General features: G+C 35.9%; 2 protein-coding genes across 8 annotated transcripts; one reads left to right on the forward strand and one right to left on the reverse strand.

Annotated features, from left to right (window-relative positions):
• Positions 1 to 291: 291 nt before the first annotated feature.
• LOC110816422 (uncharacterized) lies at positions 292 to 18,831 on the reverse strand. Of its 6 annotated transcripts, none has more exons than XR_015821305.1 (8): positions 18,641 to 18,831; positions 18,054 to 18,333; positions 3,891 to 4,224; positions 3,713 to 3,806; positions 3,024 to 3,145; positions 2,781 to 2,930; positions 1,492 to 1,637; positions 292 to 586 (listed from the first exon to the last, which is right to left on the reverse strand). XR_015821305.1 is itself a non-coding variant. In XM_088221866.1 (8 exons), exons 3-8 carry the CDS (start codon positions 4,206 to 4,208, stop codon positions 560 to 562), a joined length of 795 nt encoding a protein of 264 aa, XP_088077992.1. In that variant the 5' UTR covers positions 4,209 to 4,224; positions 18,054 to 18,333; positions 18,641 to 18,831; the 3' UTR covers positions 292 to 559. The 6 variants fall into 6 exon arrangements, 3 of the variants coding, with proteins under 3 accessions (XP_088077992.1, XP_088077991.1, XP_021900303.1); XM_088221866.1 differs by having other exon boundaries at positions 1,492 to 1,575; XM_088221865.1 differs by lacking the exon at positions 292 to 586 and adding an exon at positions 985 to 1,251 and having other exon boundaries at positions 1,492 to 1,575; positions 18,033 to 18,333; positions 18,641 to 18,830.
• A 341-nt stretch (positions 18,832 to 19,172) lies between these two features.
• On the forward strand, positions 19,173 to 21,866 carry LOC148253235 (cytochrome c-type biogenesis CcmH-like mitochondrial protein). Of its 2 annotated transcripts, XM_088222131.1 has the most exons (5): positions 19,173 to 19,999; positions 20,374 to 20,523; positions 21,056 to 21,187; positions 21,350 to 21,552; positions 21,668 to 21,866. In XM_088222131.1, exons 2-4 carry the CDS (start codon positions 20,380 to 20,382, stop codon positions 21,548 to 21,550), a joined length of 477 nt encoding a protein of 158 aa, XP_088078257.1. In that variant the 5' UTR covers positions 19,173 to 19,999; positions 20,374 to 20,379; the 3' UTR covers positions 21,551 to 21,552; positions 21,668 to 21,866. The 2 variants fall into 2 exon arrangements, with proteins under 2 accessions (XP_088078257.1, XP_088078256.1); XM_088222130.1 differs by having other exon boundaries at positions 21,350 to 21,866.
• Positions 21,867 to 22,111: the final 245 nt, after the last annotated feature.

Here is a 22,111-nt window from a genome sequence, read left to right on the forward strand (position 1 = left end):
CTAAGTTAACCTCCAAGCACGCTCAATTTTCATTGTTTTCTTAACTCGAGTGATTTTCTAGTGTTCTACAGCGAAACTAAGAGGCCAATGCATTTTGAAGATGTCTAACATTGTTACTTCATGCAATAATCTAATCTCATTGAATTACAACTCCCCATTAATTCATTGTTAGATGTAATATCACTTGAAATATCATGTAATCCCTTATAAGTTACACATGTTTCTCATAAAGGATGTGTATACAAGAGAAAACAATGAGTACATGAGAAGGTGGAGACCTTCAAAGCAATATCAACAAAAGGAATTGTTTATCAACTTTTTCATTAATGTTTTGGTTGAAGTCTTTTCAAATTGTATCCGTGGTTGCAGTATACTTAAATTATAGTAACTAAAACATTGAAGAAGTATAAATGATTTTTCCTCTGGCCTTGTCCCCCAGTTGTCTCCAGGTTTGCCCAAAGTCTTGGGTGAATCCTTCAAGTACCTCTTAAAGTGCACATTACTGGTTCATGTCTCTACAGCTGCCTACCCGCTACTTCTTAAAGTGCATCTCACTGCTTTATGTCTCTACAGGTTGCTTATACACCTGGAAGCATGTAATATTTGATGAATCAACATTACACATCCAGATAAACTGCCCAAACTTCCTCATGCATCCCCAAAGACTTCCTTTCTATGTTTATCCTGCATCCCCACCATGAAGGATATTGCCGGATCAATATAAAACATTACTCTAATCATCCTTACACACCCTTGCCCTAACCACACCGTATTTGACTTTCAAATGTAACCAATAATACATCCATTTCAAACTTGTACTTATCTGTAACTCTGCCTTATAAGCATCGGACAATATGCACTACCATCAATGAAAACAAAATCTCCCTAAGCCTTTCAACAAAGACTTATTTCAAATTCAAACTGGATCTTGGAGCTAAATGAACCTGTCCTAACGTTGTAGACAATAAAATTTGAACGTGGTGATGAATCAAAAAATTGAAACCACTCATTTTTCACCTAAAACCATGTAATTTATATATACAAAATGCATCCAACAACAAAATAATAATAATTAAAAAAAACTCAAAACTCAGATCTCGGCTAATATATATGAAGTGCACTGTAAAGAAAATGTCAGGGCAGTTAGCTTTTCATGTTGCAGTTCAGGACAAGATGTATTTTCTGCCAGAGGCTCCAGGTTCAGCTGCCTTCAGAGGATGCTTGTGACTTCTGTATCAGCAACTCAATTTTCTGATAATCAGAACCACAGTGACAGAAACACCACTATAAATGAATAATTCATAAAAAAATATTGTAGAAAAATCTCTAATACCAATCTCCATGAAAATATGCCTCATTGTTAATCAATAGAATGATTTCAGTTCAAACAACAGGTGAAAAAGCACAACATCAAGAGAAAACCTTTAAGAAAAAGTGTCAAACTATAAAAAGAGAAAAACATTTGCAATAGACCATGTAAAAAAATGATACCTTAACAGATCTGCTAACTTCGTCAAGCTTGTGCAGCAGTAGGTCTCCAGAGACAGTGGCTCTATGATGCGGTGACCTTGTCATCTGCAACAAATATTTTGATGCAATTTTTAACATCTCAGAAGGAAAAGCCACTCGATCTGGTTCTTCAAGAAGTCCAAGAAAAGACATATTATAAGTAAATAACCAACACTTTGCATAGATAAAACAACTCTATTAAGAGTAAGAAAATATTTATAATTTTCATTTTCTGAATTCATGTGTTTATAAAAAAAACATGGAACATTAGTTATATTCATTTTGTTTAACAGTCAGCCTCTATTATTTGAAGAGGATTTGGGAACCTCATGCATACATTGTTCTCTTGATTTTTTGTATAGTTTGTGCACTTAGGTGGCACTCCTTTGGTACCTTGTTAATATTATTCACTCCCTTTTCTTCTTTAAAAAAATCACTTATGTTTATGCCATAATCAAGTATAAATAAAAAAAAATTGAAAAACATACAAAATAGTTTCTTATTTCCACCATTCTTTCCAATACTATTTTCAACTACCACAAATGTGTTCATATAAAAACATATATGAATTAGAAAATAGGCAAAAATTTTCATTTTCACTCCCAAAGATCTTGTTTTGGAAAACCATCCTGCAGTTACAATAACAATCATAGTTACAAGAAAACAAGGAAAAGAAAGGAGAACATGAGTTTCAAGAGTTCAGCTCATTTCCCATCTGGAAAAGAAGGCAAAGATAGACAACTTATTGTGTTCTCTTTATATTTATGGCCAAATAGTAGGGACCCTGCATCAAGGGCTTAATTTTTTTTTAATCTTCTTTTGAATTAATAGAGTATTTACATCTCACATGCACATAGATAAATACTTTCTTTTCTGTTTTTTCCTGATAAGAAGTCGTCATGCTCATGAATCAGTAATAAGTTCTTCTTGCTTTCCTGTAAGATTTTCTTCTCTGAAACCATACTTCACAATGTCACATCAGAACTCATAGAATTTAACCTTTGTCTAAGATAGAGGCTGTAAACTTTCAGAATAATGTCACTTGGTGAGTCTTGATTTCATTTATTACGTGTATTTATAAAAGAGTTACAAAGGAGAAACCATCTTGAGGTGGAACTAATTTAAATTTAAAATCTGAAAATTGTTACAGAACTAACAGAATATAAGGATATTCTATCAGAGGCTTCTATGAAATTTAAGAATTTCTTTTCTTAAGGAATTAGAATATATGTTCATAATAAGATTGAAGTGACTTCAATGATAATACTTACCTTCCAATTTTTGGATGGTGATCTTAAGGCAACTGGTCGTTCAGTCAGTGATCCCATTTGAGACATGCTTTCATCTTCACCAATAAGAGCACTAAGCTTCCAACTTCCACCAACATCCTGCATGATCTTTGCAGCTTCTGTTACAATGACCTGTATGAGATAAAAAATACACACAAAATATCCTGAGCATTGGATCCATTAAAACTTAAAGACATAACTAAACTAAGACATGAATTGCTTTACCGTCCTCAGAAGTTCAGGATTATCAACCCCTTGCACTTGCAGTTCATCTACATGTGAAGCTTTTCTATGTGCTACACTTTCAATTCTAAAGGTATGGATTCCATATACAGACTGTAGCCAACCTATAAACATCATAACAGATTAATGAAATTAGTTTTTTTTTTTAGATGTCTTATCAGTTTATTTGCACAGTAACATTACTAAGAATTATTATTGTACTGCTTCACTAATCAAGCAGCTGGCACAAGCCATACAGCTATATAATGTAATGTTTGATGAATGAAACCTGAGAAAAATAATGCAAGATAGCAGAATGCGCCCTTTCTCTTAAGCTGTTTCTTTCTTTACATTGGACTTCCACCACAGCAAAACTTTATCAGGATAGAAGAAGACAGAAGGTCAAACTACACAACAGAATAACTCTGCACAGTTATTCTAACTTCCTTTAGCATACTAGAAAATGGCTAACAGTACAACCTCTATATGAGACCAAATAGCCATATTACTATTGTGTTTTAACAGGAAAGTGCAAGAATATTTGATGGTTTCAAGAGTATATCAATGAAAATCGGCACCCCATAAAATATCCACGGCATATTTCCTTGTAAAAGATAATAGAATAACTACGTCAAAACAAAAAAAAAATTAAACGAGAAACAAACTGCATCTAATGAGGCATGCATCAATACCTTGTTCAATAATGATATCAATCACCATGGTAAGCGGTATACGCTTCTCAAATGTTGTTCTGCCCAAACATGGTACATAAGAAGGCCTAGAAACCTTCACAAGGAAGGGAAAAATTATATAAAATTACTTTTCATTAAAAACAAGTAGTTAAGTATTCGAGCATGCAGACAACTGTACCTTGTAAACTATTTCTCTAGGTGTGACATATAGCTTCCTTGAAGAGATATCCCTTTGAAGAACATATCTCTTGATTGGCAGATACAGCAACATAATGATGCCAATCCCCCAAGCTAAAACCAGCAACAATGATATGGAGAACCATATTATAGTGTCATACTGAATAATATTGCTCGCAAGCTCTTCAAAAGATGCTGTGTACAATATATGTTGAGGACAATCTATAACTTCATCATCTAACTCTGATTCAGGCTCAGCAAGAAGTTTTTCCTTCGGCAACCTGAGCTCTGATAGACTATCCGCATCGTCCATGAACATTTGTGAAGCTCAAAAACTATTAACAGCAAATCAAGAACATAATTAGTTGCTTTATAAAAACAGTTTCATGGGTCAAAAAGAAAAGAACTCTTAGGACCAAATAAAAATGTGATGCATTAAATGCACCCATGCCCCAGGAAGCAAGAAAAACACCCCTTGATCACCTAAACCGGGAACAAAGCTACATCTTTGGCTCCCAACTCCAACATGATCATCCATTCACAACGATAAAGTATACAGACAGCTGCCATTTTTTATACAGCAATAAATTGAATCAAAAAGAAAAGACGACAAGCAAGCAATACGATATAGTATTTTTTTTTGAAATAAAAAAGAAAGTGTATATTCACAAGGTACCAAAAGGGGTGCAACCCATGTCCAAAAAGGTATTACATATTACTTAGCCAATCTACAATATACCCAAAATCCTTCACCCTATGCACATCATGCCCCAATATTAAAGACCCAAAATAAATAAATCCATCTATCTCTAATTTTAGTGTAGTCATTTTCAACTCCTTTGAAGATCATATCATTTCTTCCCTTCCACACAATCCAAAAAACAGTGAATGGAATAAGATTAACTAGCTTCTTTTTTCCTTTGCCCAAACCAGCCCATGCCCCTAATTCCTCTCTAACCAAGCCACTCATCACCCAATTCACCCCAATCAATCTAAATATAGAGCACCATAACTCGTGCACAGCAGGACAATGTAGAAGAAGATGATCACACATTTCAGCCTCTTTCTTGCACAAACAGCACCCGTTCACCAGCACCATCTCCCTCTTCACTAAATTATCCACAGTCAAAATACAGTTCCTGCTGGCTTCTCAGGCAAAAAAAAGCAATTTTAAGAGGAGCCTGAACTTTTCAAATCTGCTTAGCAGCAAAATAGTTGAATCTACCGCTGTTCTCTTGCGTAATAAAATCATAGTAAGATCTCACTGTAAACATCTCATTTTTCTTATGTTTCCAAACCAACCTGTCCCTATCATTAGTTAGTTTAATATTGGACAGCACCCGAAGAATAGCCTCATACTCCACCTCCCAATCATTCAGATTTCTATTCACCGCAATATTCCAAAACCCCCCACCCCCATCATTGCACCACATTTCCTCCACATAAGCATTATTTTTCTGTGCAATTGCATATATTCTAGAAAATCTCTCCATAAGGCAGCCCCCTTCCTCCCAAGAATCCGTCCAAAAATACACATTACTACCTTTCCCAACCTTCCATTTAACACACTCGCTGCAGCCACCACATTCATTTGCAATACCGTTCCATAAGCCAGTGCCATAGCTTCCCCGATTGTACCACTCACACCCCTTCCATTCCACTTGCCCCACCTCGCATCCACCACCCTTTTCCACAACCTGTCCTCCTCATTAAAGTATCTCCACAACCATTTAGCATGAAGGGCCCTGTTCATGTGCACAAGTGATTTAATGCCCAATATTAAATAACAAGGTAAGATAAAACAAAAATGGGAATGGAGGTCCTCCTGTTCTAACTTCCACTTAACGCTCCCAAACCTTCAACCTTTATATTGGATTCACTTCCCTACTTGTTCAAGGATTTCATAACTAAAAAAAATGGAATGGATAAGGAATCCCCAGGCCTAAGACCTCTCAATTCTTTATAAAAAGTAGCTGGGTGCTCAATGATCAAGACCTCAAAAGAGGTGAAGACATAAATTTCCAAATCCAACTGCACCATCTACCACAAAGCCCAAAAAGTAGATAAGGAACATCTAGAAAATATGATATAGGCCTTCTCCATGTAAAATCTTGCAATTTAGCTCAACCTCTCTATTCTTCATCAAAGAATCAACGTCTTCAATTCCTACCAAAGCCACATCTAAACCCAAGAAAAGATACTAAAGCATTGTTTTGGGTTTCCTCTAACTATTCAAGAAGGCCAACAATTGCTTCATAGCTCCTTCAGATCATTTTGGAAAGCAAATGGTTGGCTTGGTATTTCATTTTCTTTACTGCTCTATATGTAAAAGAATACATAGATACTAAGGTCCATATAAATGGTTTGTGATGGTTGATAAATGAATTTGTGAGGGAGAAAAATGGTAATGACCATGCATAACCTTTTGAGTCATTATTATTTTACATACTAAAATTGAAATATAAATATAGAGCCACAAAAGTGATGATTGGTGAGGTTTTTAATAGTATTTTACAAGAAAACTTTGGCAGAACAAACAATCTCAGGTACATAATAGTATTGCCATGTCTTTTAGTGAGGATTCTGTCAGGGAACCCCTTAGGGTTTATTGCAGAAAGAAGGGCAAAAAAGGAAATATGCACACAAAAGGGCATAACAGGAAAAATGAAAAACAACTAGAATTAGGGTTGACCAACCCTAACAAGACTCCACAGCCAACACCTCTGCTTTCCAAATCCATCCCATAGACGACGCCGATCATCATCATCACACAATTCCAGCCGCAACTCCAGCAAGCTTGATTCCGCCTTGAATAATGAATTTCTTTAATGTATTTAGACCTATAAAAAAGGCTCCTTTCATCGATTTAAAACACATCAGAAATCAATAAAAAGTCTCTATTTTCTCCCTTGTTCGTTCTTCTTCTTCTCCCTTAAACTTTCACAAGGTCAGAGCCAGAACCGGCCGAATCATACGCCGGTATTGCCACCCGAACACAGTCGAAGGGGAAGATCCCGATGACCAAACCAGAAAATCCCGAATCACTCATCATAAAAGAAGTCGATTTGAAACTATCAGCACTCATGGATGAATCACGCAGACAGTTCAACGTGATATTCGATGCTCCAAGGCGGAACTGCCGATCAGGTTGAAAGAAACTCGAGGCGACAAGAAGCCGAGACCCATTCAGGTGAAGGCCTTCTTCTTTTCCCGTACGACGCAGATGCAGGAAAACAAGGGCTTGGAGCCTCTTTTGCTGCAGATTCCGTTGCTTTGATCCGGAACCCACCATATAGCAAATCAGATCACGATGAAATCGGCCGAACTAGCCCGAATCACTCCATCCCAACTCGACCCAATCCGATCCAATCCGGCTTGACTTGATCCAGCCCAGAACCGGTCCGAACTGGCCTACCCAGATATCACCCATTTGAGCTACTAGACCGCTTGCAATCGCGCACCGAACTAGCCCACCTCCCATTTACGCACTCCGTAAGGTGGAAATTCCACTTTTTGAAAGAGATAACCCTCGTGGATAGGTCCAGTGTTGTGAAAAGTATTTCATGATCCACCACACTCCCAATGAACAAAAAGTGGAGATTGCATCCCCATATTTGGGCGAAATTGCCGACTTATGGTATCGTGAATGGCTAGCAAAGTTTGACATCCTAAATTGGGAATACTTCATGGAATAACTAAACCGACAATTTGGAGGACCTTCTCAAAAAGATTTCATAGAAGAGTTCATCAAGTTATACCAAACAGGTACCATTCTCGAATTTGTTAAAAAATTTGAATACTTACGTTTTCTTATGAATGCAGATAAACCTACGCTTTCAGATATATTTTTTATATCCACTTTTATCAGTGGCCTCAGACCACAGCTACAACCCATGATAAGAACCCTCAAGCCACAAACACTCAACCAAACATTTAAACAGGCTTTACTGTAAGAACAATCAGTCATAGAGCTCCGCAATCCCTATCTTCCTAGTTATGAAACTCCTTCGTTAAAAAGAGACCGAAACCATGATAGATCATTCAGGGGCACGAAAAAGGGCGCAGATCCTAAAAGATCAACAGCATGTTACAAATGTAGATATATGTATTTTCCAGGACACCGATACTCCAACAAAACAGTCAGGGCAGTGGAGGAGATCATGCCAGAAGATACTTTAGAGAACAAAGCCTCGGAGGAAGCTAAAGAGGTTGGTGATGACCTTACTAGCACTCTGTCCCTACAAGCAATAGAAGGGGGTCACCACAGGGAGTACCCTGAAAATATGAGGAAAATTGTCAGATCATGATGTGTTAGTCCTACTAGATAGTGGAAGCTCACATTCCTTCCTAAACGAAGGAGCTTCTAAATGGATCAAGAATCAGGTGGTCAGCAGTAAACCCCTAACAGTTATGGTCACCAACGGACAATAGATATTTAATCACCTTGAATGCCCAAATATGACGTGGACCATGCAAGACTACAAGTTCACATACAATTTCCGCATCGTCTCACTAGGAGGGTATGACATGATATTAGGGATAGACGAGATGAAACAATTTGGCCCAATGATGTTTGACTTCCTCCATGCAACGGTACGATTCAATTATGAAAATTTACAAATATCATTGCAAGGTTGTGACTTTTGCGAAGCATCCCAAGCAAGAGAAATAAAGGCGAAACAATGGGTCAAACATAAGCAAACAGTCGAAGGTGGAACAATATTTCTAATCATGAAAGTTTCAGAGAAGGTACCCACTTCTGAGATGCCCAACTCAGCACTAGAAGCACTACTTAGACAATATCATGATGTCTTTCAGGAACCACATGGTTTGCCATTGACCAGAGCCTTCGATCATGTCATCACCTTATCCAAACATGATGTTGCCATGAATATTCGACCCTACAGGTACTCGTTCAATTAGAAGAACGAAATAGAAAAGCAGATACAACAAATGTTGAAGGACTCATTAATACGCCCCAGTCGTAGCCCCTTCTCTTCATTGGTACTGCTAGTCAAAAAGAAAGATAGTACATGGAGGTTTTGCGTGGACTATAGAGAACTAAACTCTCTGACCATAAAATATAAGTTTTCCATACCCATCATTAATGATCTCATTAACGAATTATATGGAGTATATATCTTCTCTAAAATTGATCTTAGAGCAGGATATCATCATATCAGGGTCAAGGAGGAAGGCATCTACAAGACAACTTTCAGAACACACCAGGCTCATTACGAATTCAGGGAGATATCTTTCCACTTGACCAATGCCCCCACTACCTTCCAAGCTCTCATGAATTACATATTCAAGGTTTTTCTCCAAAGTCTTCTTTGATAACATTTTAGTTTATAGTACCACTGAGCAAGAACACCTTATCCATCTGAACGAAGTTCTAAAGACACGCCTAGATAACCGGTTATATGCAAAGCAATCCAAGCGTTGTTTCTTTCAGACAGAGGTGGAGTATCTAGGGCATACCATCTCGGGCTAAGGGGTAGAAATAGACCAGCAAAAGATTGAAGCTATGGTCAACTAGCCCACTCCTCGGACGATTAAGGTACTTAGAGGTTTTTTGGGCTTAACAGGATACTACCGCAAGTTTATACAAAATTACGGAATCTTAACGCAACATCTCACCAAATTGTTGAAAAAAGGATCCTTTGAATGGAATCCAGAAGCAGAGCAAGCTTTTTAGTCGTTAAAGACAGCTATGACTTCCAGCCGGGTCCTACAACTACCCCAATTTGAAAATCCCGTTACTATTGAGACAGATGTAAGTAACAAGGGAATTGGAGCAGTTCTGATGCAAGAAAACCAACCTATAGCCTTCATAAGAAAGGCCCTCAGCCCCATAAATCAGACAAAGTCAATCTATGAGAAAGAGCTAATGGTTGTTCTCTATGTCGTAGAACAATGGCGGCACTATTTAGAAGGAACCTCATTCATCATCAGAACAGATCAACATAGTGTAAAGTACTTGTTAGATCAAAGAGTTTCCTCCATGGTACAACAAAAAGGTATCTTGAAGCTATTAGGCTTGAATTACACAATCCAATACAAACAAGGGTCGTCCAACAAGGCAGCGGATGCTCTTTCAAAGAGGCACGCCCCTGACTCTGAAGTAGAAATCTTATACTCACTCTCCACATCCATGTCTGTTTGGATGGTGGAAATAAGTGACAATTACTCTAAAGATTCCTTCACCCAACAACTGCTATCAGAACTAATGGTTTCTACTAACAGCAAACCATATTTTTCCTTACAACAGGGGATATTGAGATATAAAAGGAGGCTGATCATAGGAAATAAAAAGGAACTTCACAACCAACTACTTTACCAGTGCCACAATTCAGTAGTAAGGGGTCACTCTGGAGTTCGAGCTACTTATGAAAGGGCCAAACAAAACTTCTATTGGCCAAATATGAAGAAACAAATTTTACAATGGGTCCAACAATGCAATATATGTCAACGCTGCAAAACATAACGAGTTCCTACTCCTGGATTACTACAATCACTCCTTGTTCCACCACACGCCTGGACTCACATATCCATGGACTTCATTGAACAATTACCCAAGTTAGAAAGCAAGGACATTATATTAGTAATAGTGGCCGTTTCACCAAGTATGGGCATTTCATTCCCTTACGACATCCCTTCACTGCAGTCGGAGTACCCCGAAGTTTCATGAAGACGGTACACAAGCTACACGGGATTCCACAAGTCATAGTAACTAATCGAGATAAAATATTTACCAGTCTATTCTAGAAGAAACTAATGAAGACAGTGGGGATAAATTTGCTCTTAAGTACCATACCATCCTCAGACTGAGAGACAAACAGAAAGGCTCAATTAGTGTCTGGAAATGTACCTACGATGCATGGCTAACCAACAACCAAATACTTGGGTCAAATGGTTAGCTATAGCTGAATGATGGTATAACATTTCGTACCATTCAAGCTTAAAGATGACACTTTTCCAAGCACTCTACGGATACCCACCTCCACATTTCTCAAACTCTATAGAATTCGACTCTGCATTACCCTCCATAGAGATGGTCCTAGCGGAGTGCAAAGATGCCAACAGAACCATGCAAGAACAGCTCTTACAAGCACAAGTCAGAATCAAGCAATATGCAGATAATCATTGAAGTGAGAGAAATTTTAAAGTAGATGACTGGGTATTGCTCAAACTACAACCTTTCAAGCAAGGAACACTCAAGAAGGGACGAGACTACAAATTATCCATCCGATACTATGGACCCTTCCAAGTCTCTAAGAAAATTGGGAATGTAGCATACAAGCTCTTGTTACTCGAAGAATCAAGAATTCACCAAGTTTTTCATGTATCCCAACTCAAGAAATACATTCCCGACATACAAGAAATCCAACAAGACTTATCCCCACAGACTACGGAAGACTTCATCAGTGTACAACCCCAATAGATCTTACAACATAAAACTATATTACAGGGTAATCAGCTCGTAGATCAAGTCCTTATCCATTGGGAAGGAGCTGCAACCGAAGAATGCACATGGGAAGATTATGAGTATTTACAACACCAATTCCTGCATCTCAACCTTGAGGATAAGGTTATTGTTCAAAAGGGGGGTATTGTCAGGAAACCTCTTAGGATTTATTACAGAAAGAATGGCAAAAAAGAAAATATACACACAAAAGGGCAGAACAGGAAAAATGAAGAACAACTGGAATTAGGGTTGACCAACCCTAACAAGACTCCACAGCCGACACCTCTGCTTTCCAAATTCATCCCGTAGATGACGTTGATCATCATCATCACGCAATTCCGACCGCACAACTCCAACAAGCTTGATTCCGCCTTGAATAATGAATTTATTTAATGTATTTAGTCCAATAAAAAAGTCTATTATTTTCTTCCTTGTTCCTTCTTTTTCTTCTATGTTTTCTTCTTCTTCTTCTCCCTTAAACTTTCACAAGGTCAGAGCCATGTCTAAGGCCTCTGACAGATTCTTTGACAAGCATAGGTGTTATAAAGAACAAAAGATAGAACATGAAAGAGAGGTAGTATGACTCCCTCTTTCCCTAAAACAGGACGAGAAAAAGAATAATGAGGTTTGGTTTCAATTATATTCTTCACTAAATTTTTTAATCATACTGTTTAATAGGATGGACCTGTATCTATTTTATTCCAATAGACTTTCAAATAAGAAATTACCATATATACATGCACAGACACATATTTAGAAATCAGTAGAAATAGCAAACATAAACCAGTGTAACGGAGGGTATTGGCTGGTAACAACAATAAAGTACAAGAGAATTGACCAGTAACAGTAATAAAAAAAGAGTACAGGAGATCAAGAGGAACAACTAGTACAGTAATCAATGAACTCCAACATAAATAATTATAGGTGACCACAATCAAAAAAACAACCAGCAACCTTTTATTATGAAGAACAAATATTTGCAAATTGAAGACCTCCCCAAGAATGACTGCTAAAATAATAAAACAAAAGTACAGGAAAAATGGCTAGTAACAATAATAAAAGAAAAGTACAGGTGAGCAAGAAGAACAAATAGTATAACAACGAAATCCAACATAAATAATTATAGGTGCCTACAACCAAGAAAACAATCAAAAGCCTTTTATTATCGTTAGAATATTACAAAATATATTACGGAATATTCTTATATAATTATTAGTTGATTTCCTAACAATAATAGAATGATTTATATTTTTCATATATAAATCTCTCTTCAATGTATATATACCCCTAAACCCATGGAATAAAATACAAGAAATATGTAGTATTTTTCTTTCCTAACTCTTTACATGGTATTAGAGTTAGGGTTAGAGTTAGAATTTTAGGGATCAAAATATATCAGACCAAAAAAGGGTTGAACAACCCATTTTCGGTGCCGGAGTAAGTCAACCACCAATCTCCGGCCAGTTAAGAGAGCGGCCAACATGGTAGCGTATGCAGAAGAAGAGAAGGAGGCCGTTTGTGTAGCTGTCTAGAGTTGCGAAGTCAGGTTTGCCAATTGTTTGCACGGTGATTTAAAAATACGGTGTCGTGTTTGTCCTGTGTGAAGACAAAAGGTGAAAGAAAGCTCAATCAGCCGGTTTTGAGCACAAAACCAGAAGGTTGGAGCGCAGGAAACCCGAGGCTGAGCAGATCACGCGACAGCAAGCCTTTTCCGGTTCTCCAGCGCAATTTGGGGCGATTTTGGGAGCTACATTCTGGATTCAGGTGTGTATTTTAGTTCTATGGTGATTTCCGACCGAAGGGAGGTTGTTTGGTGTTTTCCAGCAGCGGTAGGTGGTTTTTCGGCGACGGCGCGTGACTCTCCGATGGCGGTATGTGCAGCAACGATTAGTCTCTGATGGTGACAATGTGGTTCTTTTGGTTTCCATATGATAAGAAGTACTTTATTTTTTCAAAATTTCTTATTTATTTGTAGTGTTTTCCGATTGTTGTGTTATGGGTATTTTTTGTAATTTCTGAATTAAAATAGGTGATAATATTGTCTCTTGTTACTGTTGAGAATGAGAGCATATAAATCTATAATATAAGAAATTATAGAATCGCAATCGGATGACACAAACCGGTAATATTATTGTTGCTACTGCTAACTCATCTTCTGAGAGAACTATTATAATTTCAGTTGACAAATATGCTAAATTCTCTTAGTATCAGAAATTTTTAAATAAATTTTCTGCTCTTACTGAATCAGAGAAAAAATATTTTATCTTCTCATCAAATAAATGGATAATTAATTCTGGTACTACAGATCACATGACAGATAATATTAATATTTTTTCTAGTTTTCGACCACACAAAACACATTTTCCTCTAATCATTATTGATGGATCGACCTATAACATTGTGAGTTCTGAGACCACAAAACCAATTTCATCTATTACTCTGTCATCTATATTAAATCTACCTAAACTTGTCTTCAATTTGATTTATATGAGTAAGCTGACTAAAGATTTAAATTGCTATATTATATTATTTCCTGATCACTGTGTTATTCAAGATTTTACGACGAAACAGATTATTAGTAAAAGAAATACATCAGACAGTCTCTACATTCTGGATATTTGGGTGTCTCGATTGGTTGTCTGTTCTAGTGTTATCTCTTCATTTGAAGCACATTGGCAATTAAAACATCATTCTTTAACTGTATTGAAGAAGCTATGTCCTCAGTGTCATGATGTACCTTCACTGGATTGCGAGTCATGTCGTTTTGCAAAATATAACCGTAATTTGTCAGGTACAAAGGTCAATATACGAGTTGAGTTTACTTTGAATTAGTTCATTTTGATATCTGGGGCCCCTAATTACTTTGTCTAAAATAAATTTTAAGTATTTCGTTATCTTTATTAATGATTTTTCTCTAATGATTTGTATATATTTTATGAAAAATTGTTCTAAAGTATTTAAGCAATTTTGTGCTGAAGTCAAGAAACAATTCAATGTTTCTATGCATGTATTGAAAAGTGATAATGTCAAAAAGTATATGTCAGACTCATTTCATACCTACATGACTCAATACGAGATCCTTCATCAATTCTCGTGTGTTGATATACCCTTTCAAAATAGAGTTACTGAAAGGAAAAACAGACATTTACTTGAGACAATTCGAGCCTTTTTATTCCAAACACAAGTGCCTAAATAATTTTGGACTGATGTTGTTTCTACGAATTGTTTCTTGATTGATCATATGTCATATACCGTAATTGATGGAGATGTTTCTTACAGTCTTCTATTTCCAAATAAACTTTTGTTTCTAGTGTAATTTAAGATATTTGATAACACTTGTTATGTTCGAGATGTGCGATCTAATGTAACAAAATTAGGCCAAAAAATTTTGAAGTGTGTATTTTTAAAATATTCTTACCTTCAGAAAGGATATCGGTACTATTCTTCATATCTCAATAAATACTTGGTATCAACTGATATACTCTTTTCAGAGAATACATTGCTTTTCTTCTCATTGTCCAAGTTCACAAGTCATGAGGCAGACGATGAGTGGCTCATTTATAGTCTCACACCAGACACCTCCACTGAGTAAATAGATAATATGTATTTCTCCAGATGATGTGCTTTCACTCCTACTTGGGCAAGCTGATGATAGTGTTAGTGTGTCTTTGACTCAAGTACCACCACCAATTGTTCATGTTTATTTCAGAAAACAACAGATTATACCAACTCTGTTATCTAATTCTGCCTCACAAGACTTTAATCTTCCCATTGGTCTTCGTAAAGGTACATGTTAGGGCACCATTCCAAAGCCAACTTATGTCACTACTAATTTTGTTTTGTATGACCATCTGTCTCCTTCGTCTAGTTCTTTCATTATTTTTATAAATTCAATTTTCATACCCAAGACAGTTAAAAAAGCTTTAAATCATCAAGTCTGGCATAACACGATATTTGATGAGATAAATGCTCTCGATGAAAATCATATATGAGATTTGGAGGATTTACCCAAAGGATAAAAAGTCATGAAGTGCAAATGGATTTTTTCAGTTAAAGTAAACTCAGATGGCTCAGTAGTAAGATTTAAAACCAGACTTGTAGCAAAAGTCTATGCTCAGACTTATGGGGTTAAGTATTCTGATACCTTCTATCTGGTGGTCAAACTTACATATGTTCATTTATTCATCTCCATTGCGGCATCTCGAAATTGACTTTTACACCAGTTGGATATCAAGAATGCATTCCTTCATGGCGATTTCCTAAAAGAAGTATATATGTAGGAATCACCTGAGTTTGTTATTCAATGGGAGTACGAAAATGTCTGTTATTTAAAAAAAATTTATATGCCTTGAAGCAGAGTGTTCGTGTGTGGTTTGACAAATTTAGTAAAGTAGCTCTAAAATTTGAAATAAAAAAGAGGAAGTGTGATCACTCGATCTTTTATAGACAGTCAGTAGCTGATCTTATACTTCTTGTTGTCTATATTGATGATATTGCCATTACATCAGATGACTGTGCAGGAATATCCTCCTTCAAATCATTCTTACACACCAAGTTCCACACCAAAGACTTAATTCAATTAAAATACTTCTTAACAGTAGAAGTAACGAAAAGGAACAAATGAATTTTTTGTTTTAGAGAAAAAATGTACTTGATTTACTTGTACAAACTGGAAAGTTAAAAGCTAAACTATGTAACACACCAATGGTATCAAATGTATACCTTACTAAAGACGTGGTGACCCATTTGATGATTCAAAAAGGTACAGACTATTAGTTGGAAAACTAAATTATCTCACAGTAACTCTTCCAGATATTGCATATCCTGTCAGCATTGTTAGTCAATTTATGTTTGCATCTACAACCAAACATTGAAAAATTTTGAAACAGATCTTGTACTACCTAAAAGGTGCTTCAGGACTTGGTATAATGTTTAGTAATCATGAACACACTCATATTAAATATTTTGCAGATGCTAATTGGACTGAATCTAAAATTGATAGAAGATCCACTACAGATTATTGTGTTTTTGTTAGTGGGAATCTGATATCATGAACGAGTAAAAAGCATATCATTGTATCCCGATCCAGTGCAGAGTCCAAATATAGCGCTATGCCCCAATTCACATGTGAAATCTTATGGATACAACACCTCTTAGTGGAAGTGGGTTTAAATCTCATACTACTTGCAAAGTCTGGTGTGATAATCAAGTTGTCCTTCGTATTACCTCAAGTCTGACGTACCATGAAAGAACTAAACATATCGAGATTGATTGTCACTTCATTTATGAGAAGATTCAAAAAAACTTAATTTCTACTGGTTATGTGAAAACAGGAAAACAACTATGTGATATTTTCACAAAAGTTTTGAATGGAACTTGAATTGAATATTTTCGTAACAAACTAAACATGATTAATATTTATGTTTCAACTTTAGGGAGAGTGTTAGAATGTTACAAAATATATTACAAAATATTTTTATATAATTATTAATTGATTTCCTACCATTAATAGAGTGATTTATATTTCTATATATAGATCTCTCTTCTATGTATATATATCCATAAACCTATGGAATGAAATACAAGAAATATGTAGTATTTTTCTTCCTTAACTCTTTACAATTATGAAGAACAAATAATTTGAAATTGAAGATCTCGCCAAGAGTTGTTTCTTTTTTTTTGGTTGAGAAGCAACTTGGGACCACATCCTTGCTAAGGAAAATCTGAGGAAGAGGGGTTGCATCATCATCAATCATTTCCCGTTTTGCATAAGAGACAAAAAATCCCCAAACCATGTTATTTTGTGGTGCACTGTTAGGATAAGGCTCTGGAATTTGGTCCTTTGGGCATCGAGCCGGTGACAAGCAGTTTGATTCCGAATAAAGTGTTAGCAAGACTATTTCTGCTGTCAAAAAAGGCAAGAAAAAGCTTGTTGCCATCATCCCCTAATGCAATCTTTCGGACCATATGGAAAGAGAGGAATAGGGAATTTTTTATGGCATTGTATCTAATTTTGTGTGTATTTGGGGTTGATGATTCCAGACAATATATATTTGCTCAAATGTCATTCTATCCTCCATGAAGATTATCTATGGAAGCTCATTGATATATTAGGGGTGCCCCTTGTATAACATTCTGTTTAACATTATTGGACATGGCCGGCACCCCCTTAGTGCCTCTTAATCATATTCTTCTTTTTCTTCTCAAAAAGAAGCAGCCTTTGCGAATCAAGTTTCTGTCTTTATAAATTAATCCCGCCTCTGGAGTTGATGATGCTACGGAGAATTAAGAGCAAATTATGAGTATTTATCTTAAATTCAAAGTTTACAGGTGATTTACCAATGTGTACATTTACACAAGAATACCCCTGCTCTGTAAAACTACCATCACTCAATAAGAGGTCAAGATCTCCCTGATTCTTAACAAAATACACGAGACCCAAAACTTTATTCACCAAGTGAAAAGAAATGTAGAGCATAATGCATATCCTAACTGTAAAACTCACCGATTTCAGAAAATAAAGCGGGATACTATCATTTTTAGTAAGTAAATAATGAAAGCTATTTCGTATATTTTATAAAATATAAGTCCAGATCAAGTGACTATTAAACATAGACCAACCTATCCCAACGATTCCGTTAAAACAAATCAATTTCTACGAAAAAGAGAAGATACCTCAAGAAACGAAGAGGTTACCTGCGACGAAAATGGACTCTGTTCCGTTCCTCTGGAATAAGCGCAAATGCAGACGGTGTGCAGGGAGGCCCTCTCTCTGAATGAAGGAGAGGGCAACGCCGACCAGCCTGGGAATCTTCTCTGCCTCTCGTTCCTTAACTACAGAGAGTTCTCCTTTTACCTCTGTTAAATTTTATTCAGAAGGACAAGCAGACACGAACTTGACGGAGACGAGGCAGTTCGCCTCTGAATTACACCATTCGTAAGACTCGCAGACGTTGCACTTAATCAAATACCACTTCTGAACATAAAAACATGCATCTTCAATCTTCATTTTTTTCGCATTTTCAGCAGTGTTTTTAATTAAAAATAACAAACATAAACTTCGACTACAATAATAAGATCAAACATGCAATTCTCAGCGCAACTCACTAAAATCAGAATTGCTAAAATTAAAAACCAGTGACCTTCCTAACGGTTCTCTAACCTCCACGAGGAGCCGAACCGGCGAACAGAAGCAATTTAGTGAAATTTTCTCAGAAAACATACAGCGGTCGACGATTTAACGAAACGGAAATCAAAAGAGGAGAATGAAAGTACTGATTTACCTAATGATTCGAATAAAAATCCGCATTAACTAGGGTTTACTAGGAGCTAAACCACCAGTTCATGCTTCGACGTTTTTGATTGAAGCTTTAAACACCATGATTAATGAATATCTTTAACTGATGCTAGAACGGACGAGAGAGAGAGAGAGAGAGAGAGAGAGAGAGCTCCCAAATTGGAAACCAAACATTCAACTGAGCACCCAGCCAGCGCACACGTGGACCAATAGGGACTTTTTCTCCTGTAGGATAGAAAAAAATTTGACTTTTACCCCCTAATATATACAGTATTCACATTTCATATACATAATAGCCTCATATCTTTTCGGAAATTATTAATTAGTCCTTTAATTTATCAAATGTATTAAATAGTCCCTCTTCCGGTTCTCCAACTTATCAAATTTTATTTTAGAAAAATACTAAATAGATCCCTTTATTTTTATAAAATTACTAAATAGTCACATTAGTTTTTCAGTTATTACATTCTCCATCCTCTCGATCAAATCCTTCATCTTCTGCTCTGGGTAAGAAATTCTTCTCTTTCTCTTCTCTCTATCATGTTTCTACAGGGAGATACTCCCTTCAATTCTCCTCTCGTATTTTCTATCTTCCGGTGATGCACATTGTCTCTCCATTACTTTTTCTTATCTAACTTTCTGCAATGTAGTGATTTCATAGAAATGTTCGATTAGGTGTGAATTGTTTTGGTGATTGTCTGCGAGAATTTCTTAGCTAACCTCTTAATCCATGGTATCAGTTGTGTTAGAATAAGGTGTCCGGTTATTGCTCCGCTATTTACTTTTATCTGCTTTCTGAGTTTGATTCTCTTCTTCTTCAAGTTGGTACTCATATTCACAAGTTATTTGATTTCTCTTCGCTTAATTTCTAGTTGGATTTGATTCAGTTTAGGTATGATATTCAGGCTACCTCCGTTTTCTCAGTTCAGTAGTTGGATTTTCTTCTTCATCATTTCTTTATGTTTTCATGTATAAGTGACATTTAATTGTGATTAGAATTTATCCTACTTATAATCAAACAATAATCATGTATTTTTCTCCCAAAAAAGAAACTAAATGAGGAGAACGCGCCCTTTTATTAGACTAATACCTGTTTATATACATAAATATTTACTATTTGAGGCTGTCCGGGATTGGATTCCTTCACAGTCTTATTAGTCTTTATTTAACTTGATTTGGAAATTCTATAAGGATAAATCAGCATTTGTCTCCACATCTTTCTATGGTTTTGAACGTAAGGAGCCTTTTGTATTGTGTAGAGGAGCTATTTTTTGCAGGGTAAGGAGTTTGGTAAGCAGCTGGAGGTGAGAGTTTTTAAGCAAAAACCTCAAGTAGATGGGATAAGGTGATATTTCTTGCTCCTGTTTGAGCAAGGCTCGTGGATTCTTTAGGGGAGTTTTGCTGGTTTCAGATGCTATGTTGTCTGAATGTTCTTCTTTGCTTACGTTATTCTTATGTCTTCTTTTTTCGGTTGGAGATGCTTATCCATGTTAATTCCTCTTTTTTTGTTTAAATCTCTCCAAGAGAAGATTTAGAATGTCTTGAAATAAAATTAGTTATTTGTACCCGGACTAAATGGTTATTAAAGATGTATGAAATAGGTTACTTTATGTCACAATGGAGCTAGTCCATGATAAAATGCATGGGTGAAAATTATGACCTTAAACTATCCTCTTTTTTGAAGAATATTATGGATGGGGTTTCTTCTTCTTTTCACAGTTTGAAATGGAGAGTAAAGATGATGAAGTAAGGAAAGCACAAGTCGTTGAAGCTCGGGCAAGAAACATAAGCCACAATGTTCGTTGCACAGAGTGTGGGAGTCAGTCCATTGAAGACTCACAAGCTGATATTGCTATTCTTCTTAGAAAGGTACTCTTACGCCCAAATGATACTGCTTTTAGGGTGAGAAATCAAATTCATTCTATTATTGTTAATTGATTGTTGGTTATAACCTTTATGAACAGCTTTTTTTACCCAAAAAAAAAAGATATGGTGTTTCAAAGTGTTTGATCAGCTTAGGTGCTGCAACCTGGTTGATCATCAAACCCAGCCGATGGGTTGAAACATATATCCAAACAAATAAGGAAGTGATATAAACTGGTCACCTTTCCCATAAGAAAGTTTGAATTAGGTAGTTTATTTATCTTTATCAAGTTTCCTATGCTATTTCATAGACCCATTTTTCTCACCATTCTTAGGAAGTTTAAGACAATTTTCAAAGTGAACTATTTCCCTTGGATTCATTTGAAAATTTAGTTGAATTAAGAAACGGTACGGAATTTCATTTCCTAAGAGATAAATATTCATTACTGTAAATAGAATTTTCACTCTTTTAGTTAAATTAAACATAAATTTCTAAAAAATTCTAAAATGAACTCTCTACGTTGTTGCTATTATGCAGCTAATCCGTGATGAAATTCATGCTGGAAAGACTGACAAAGAGATCTACAGAAAACTTGAGGATGATTTTGGGGAGACAGTTCTTTATGCCCCAAAATTTGATATGCAGACTGCAGCATTATGGCTATCACCGGTCAGTTTTTTTACGACAATACTTATTTCAAAAAAAATTTATTATGACAATACAAATTTCATAAAATTTTTTTTTTTTTTTTAAATACGTCTCATAAGATATTATTATTTAGTAATATTTCTTAAAATTCTATTCATGCTGAAGTATTTCGTCTACGATCAGCTTTTAGTTGCAGGAGCAGGTGCAGGAATATGGGCTTACCAAAAGCACATACAAAAGGCGAATGTGCACATCATGGCTTTGAACCTTGTTAGATGTGTTCCATTGACTCCCAAAGAGAAGCAGACTATGTTAGACATCCTCACACCTCCTCCTTCACAAGGAGTTACTCCTCGCTTTTGGCCAAAGTGGCAGCATCATTGATGGTTTGAATCCCTACCATTATCTTATCTTCCTTTGATTTTTCGTTTTGTTTTTTACAAATTTCTAACTTGTTCCGAACACAATGTAAACGATTCGAATTTCCTGGCCTTATAATAGGTGAAGATTACTTTAGAAACAGAAAGTCGGGAAGAAATCCATCTTCCTTTTTGTTTTGGTGGGGAATTATTGTGGGTAGATGCTGAAGAAAAAAACTCGTAAACTCTAGTCTGTTAAGGTAAGAATCTGTAACATATTGCAAGTATAGTAACTTATCCAGTAGTATTTAGATCATATGAATGATATTTATATTTACAAACCTCTATTTGTGTATTTAGAATGTAGTAATGAAGGAAATATTTAACAAACATGGCATAGATAGCCTCATTAATTTTCTTATTTCTCTATTTAAACGAAATAAAAAAATTTTCAATATCCTTTTGAAGTTTTTTTTATATATTTCCTGGATAAAGTTATACAAAATAAATAGTTAAGATAATTAAAATTATAAAAAAAAAGGTAAAATTAAATAAAATAAACAAATTAATAGATATTCACGTAGTA

Source organism: Carica papaya, chromosome 6 (assembly GCF_054855325.1).
Source record: "Carica papaya isolate Zhongbai chromosome 6, ASM5485532v1, whole genome shotgun sequence".
Classification (NCBI taxonomy): Eukaryota; Viridiplantae; Streptophyta; class Magnoliopsida; order Brassicales; family Caricaceae; genus Carica; species Carica papaya.

Coding starts and splice junctions, on each gene's coding strand:
- LOC110816422 (XM_088221865.1), bottom strand. CDS start 4,208: ATGTTCATGGACGATGCGGATAGTCTATCAGAGCTCAGGTTGCCGAAG. Junction 3,146..3,712: donor TGATATCATTATTGAACAAG/GTATTGATGCAT, acceptor TGATGTTTATAG/GTTGGCTACAGTCTGTATAT. Junction 2,931..3,023: donor ATCCTGAACTTCTGAGGACG/GTAAAGCAATTC, acceptor TATCTCATACAG/GTCATTGTAACAGAAGCTGC.
- LOC148253235 (XM_088222130.1), top strand. CDS start 20,380: ATGGAGAGTAAAGATGATGAAGTAAGGAAAGCACAAGTCGTTGAAGCT. Junction 20,524..21,055: donor TTGCTATTCTTCTTAGAAAG/GTACTCTTACGC, acceptor GCTATTATGCAG/CTAATCCGTGATGAAATTCA. Junction 21,188..21,349: donor CAGCATTATGGCTATCACCG/GTCAGTTTTTTT, acceptor GTCTACGATCAG/CTTTTAGTTGCAGGAGCAGG.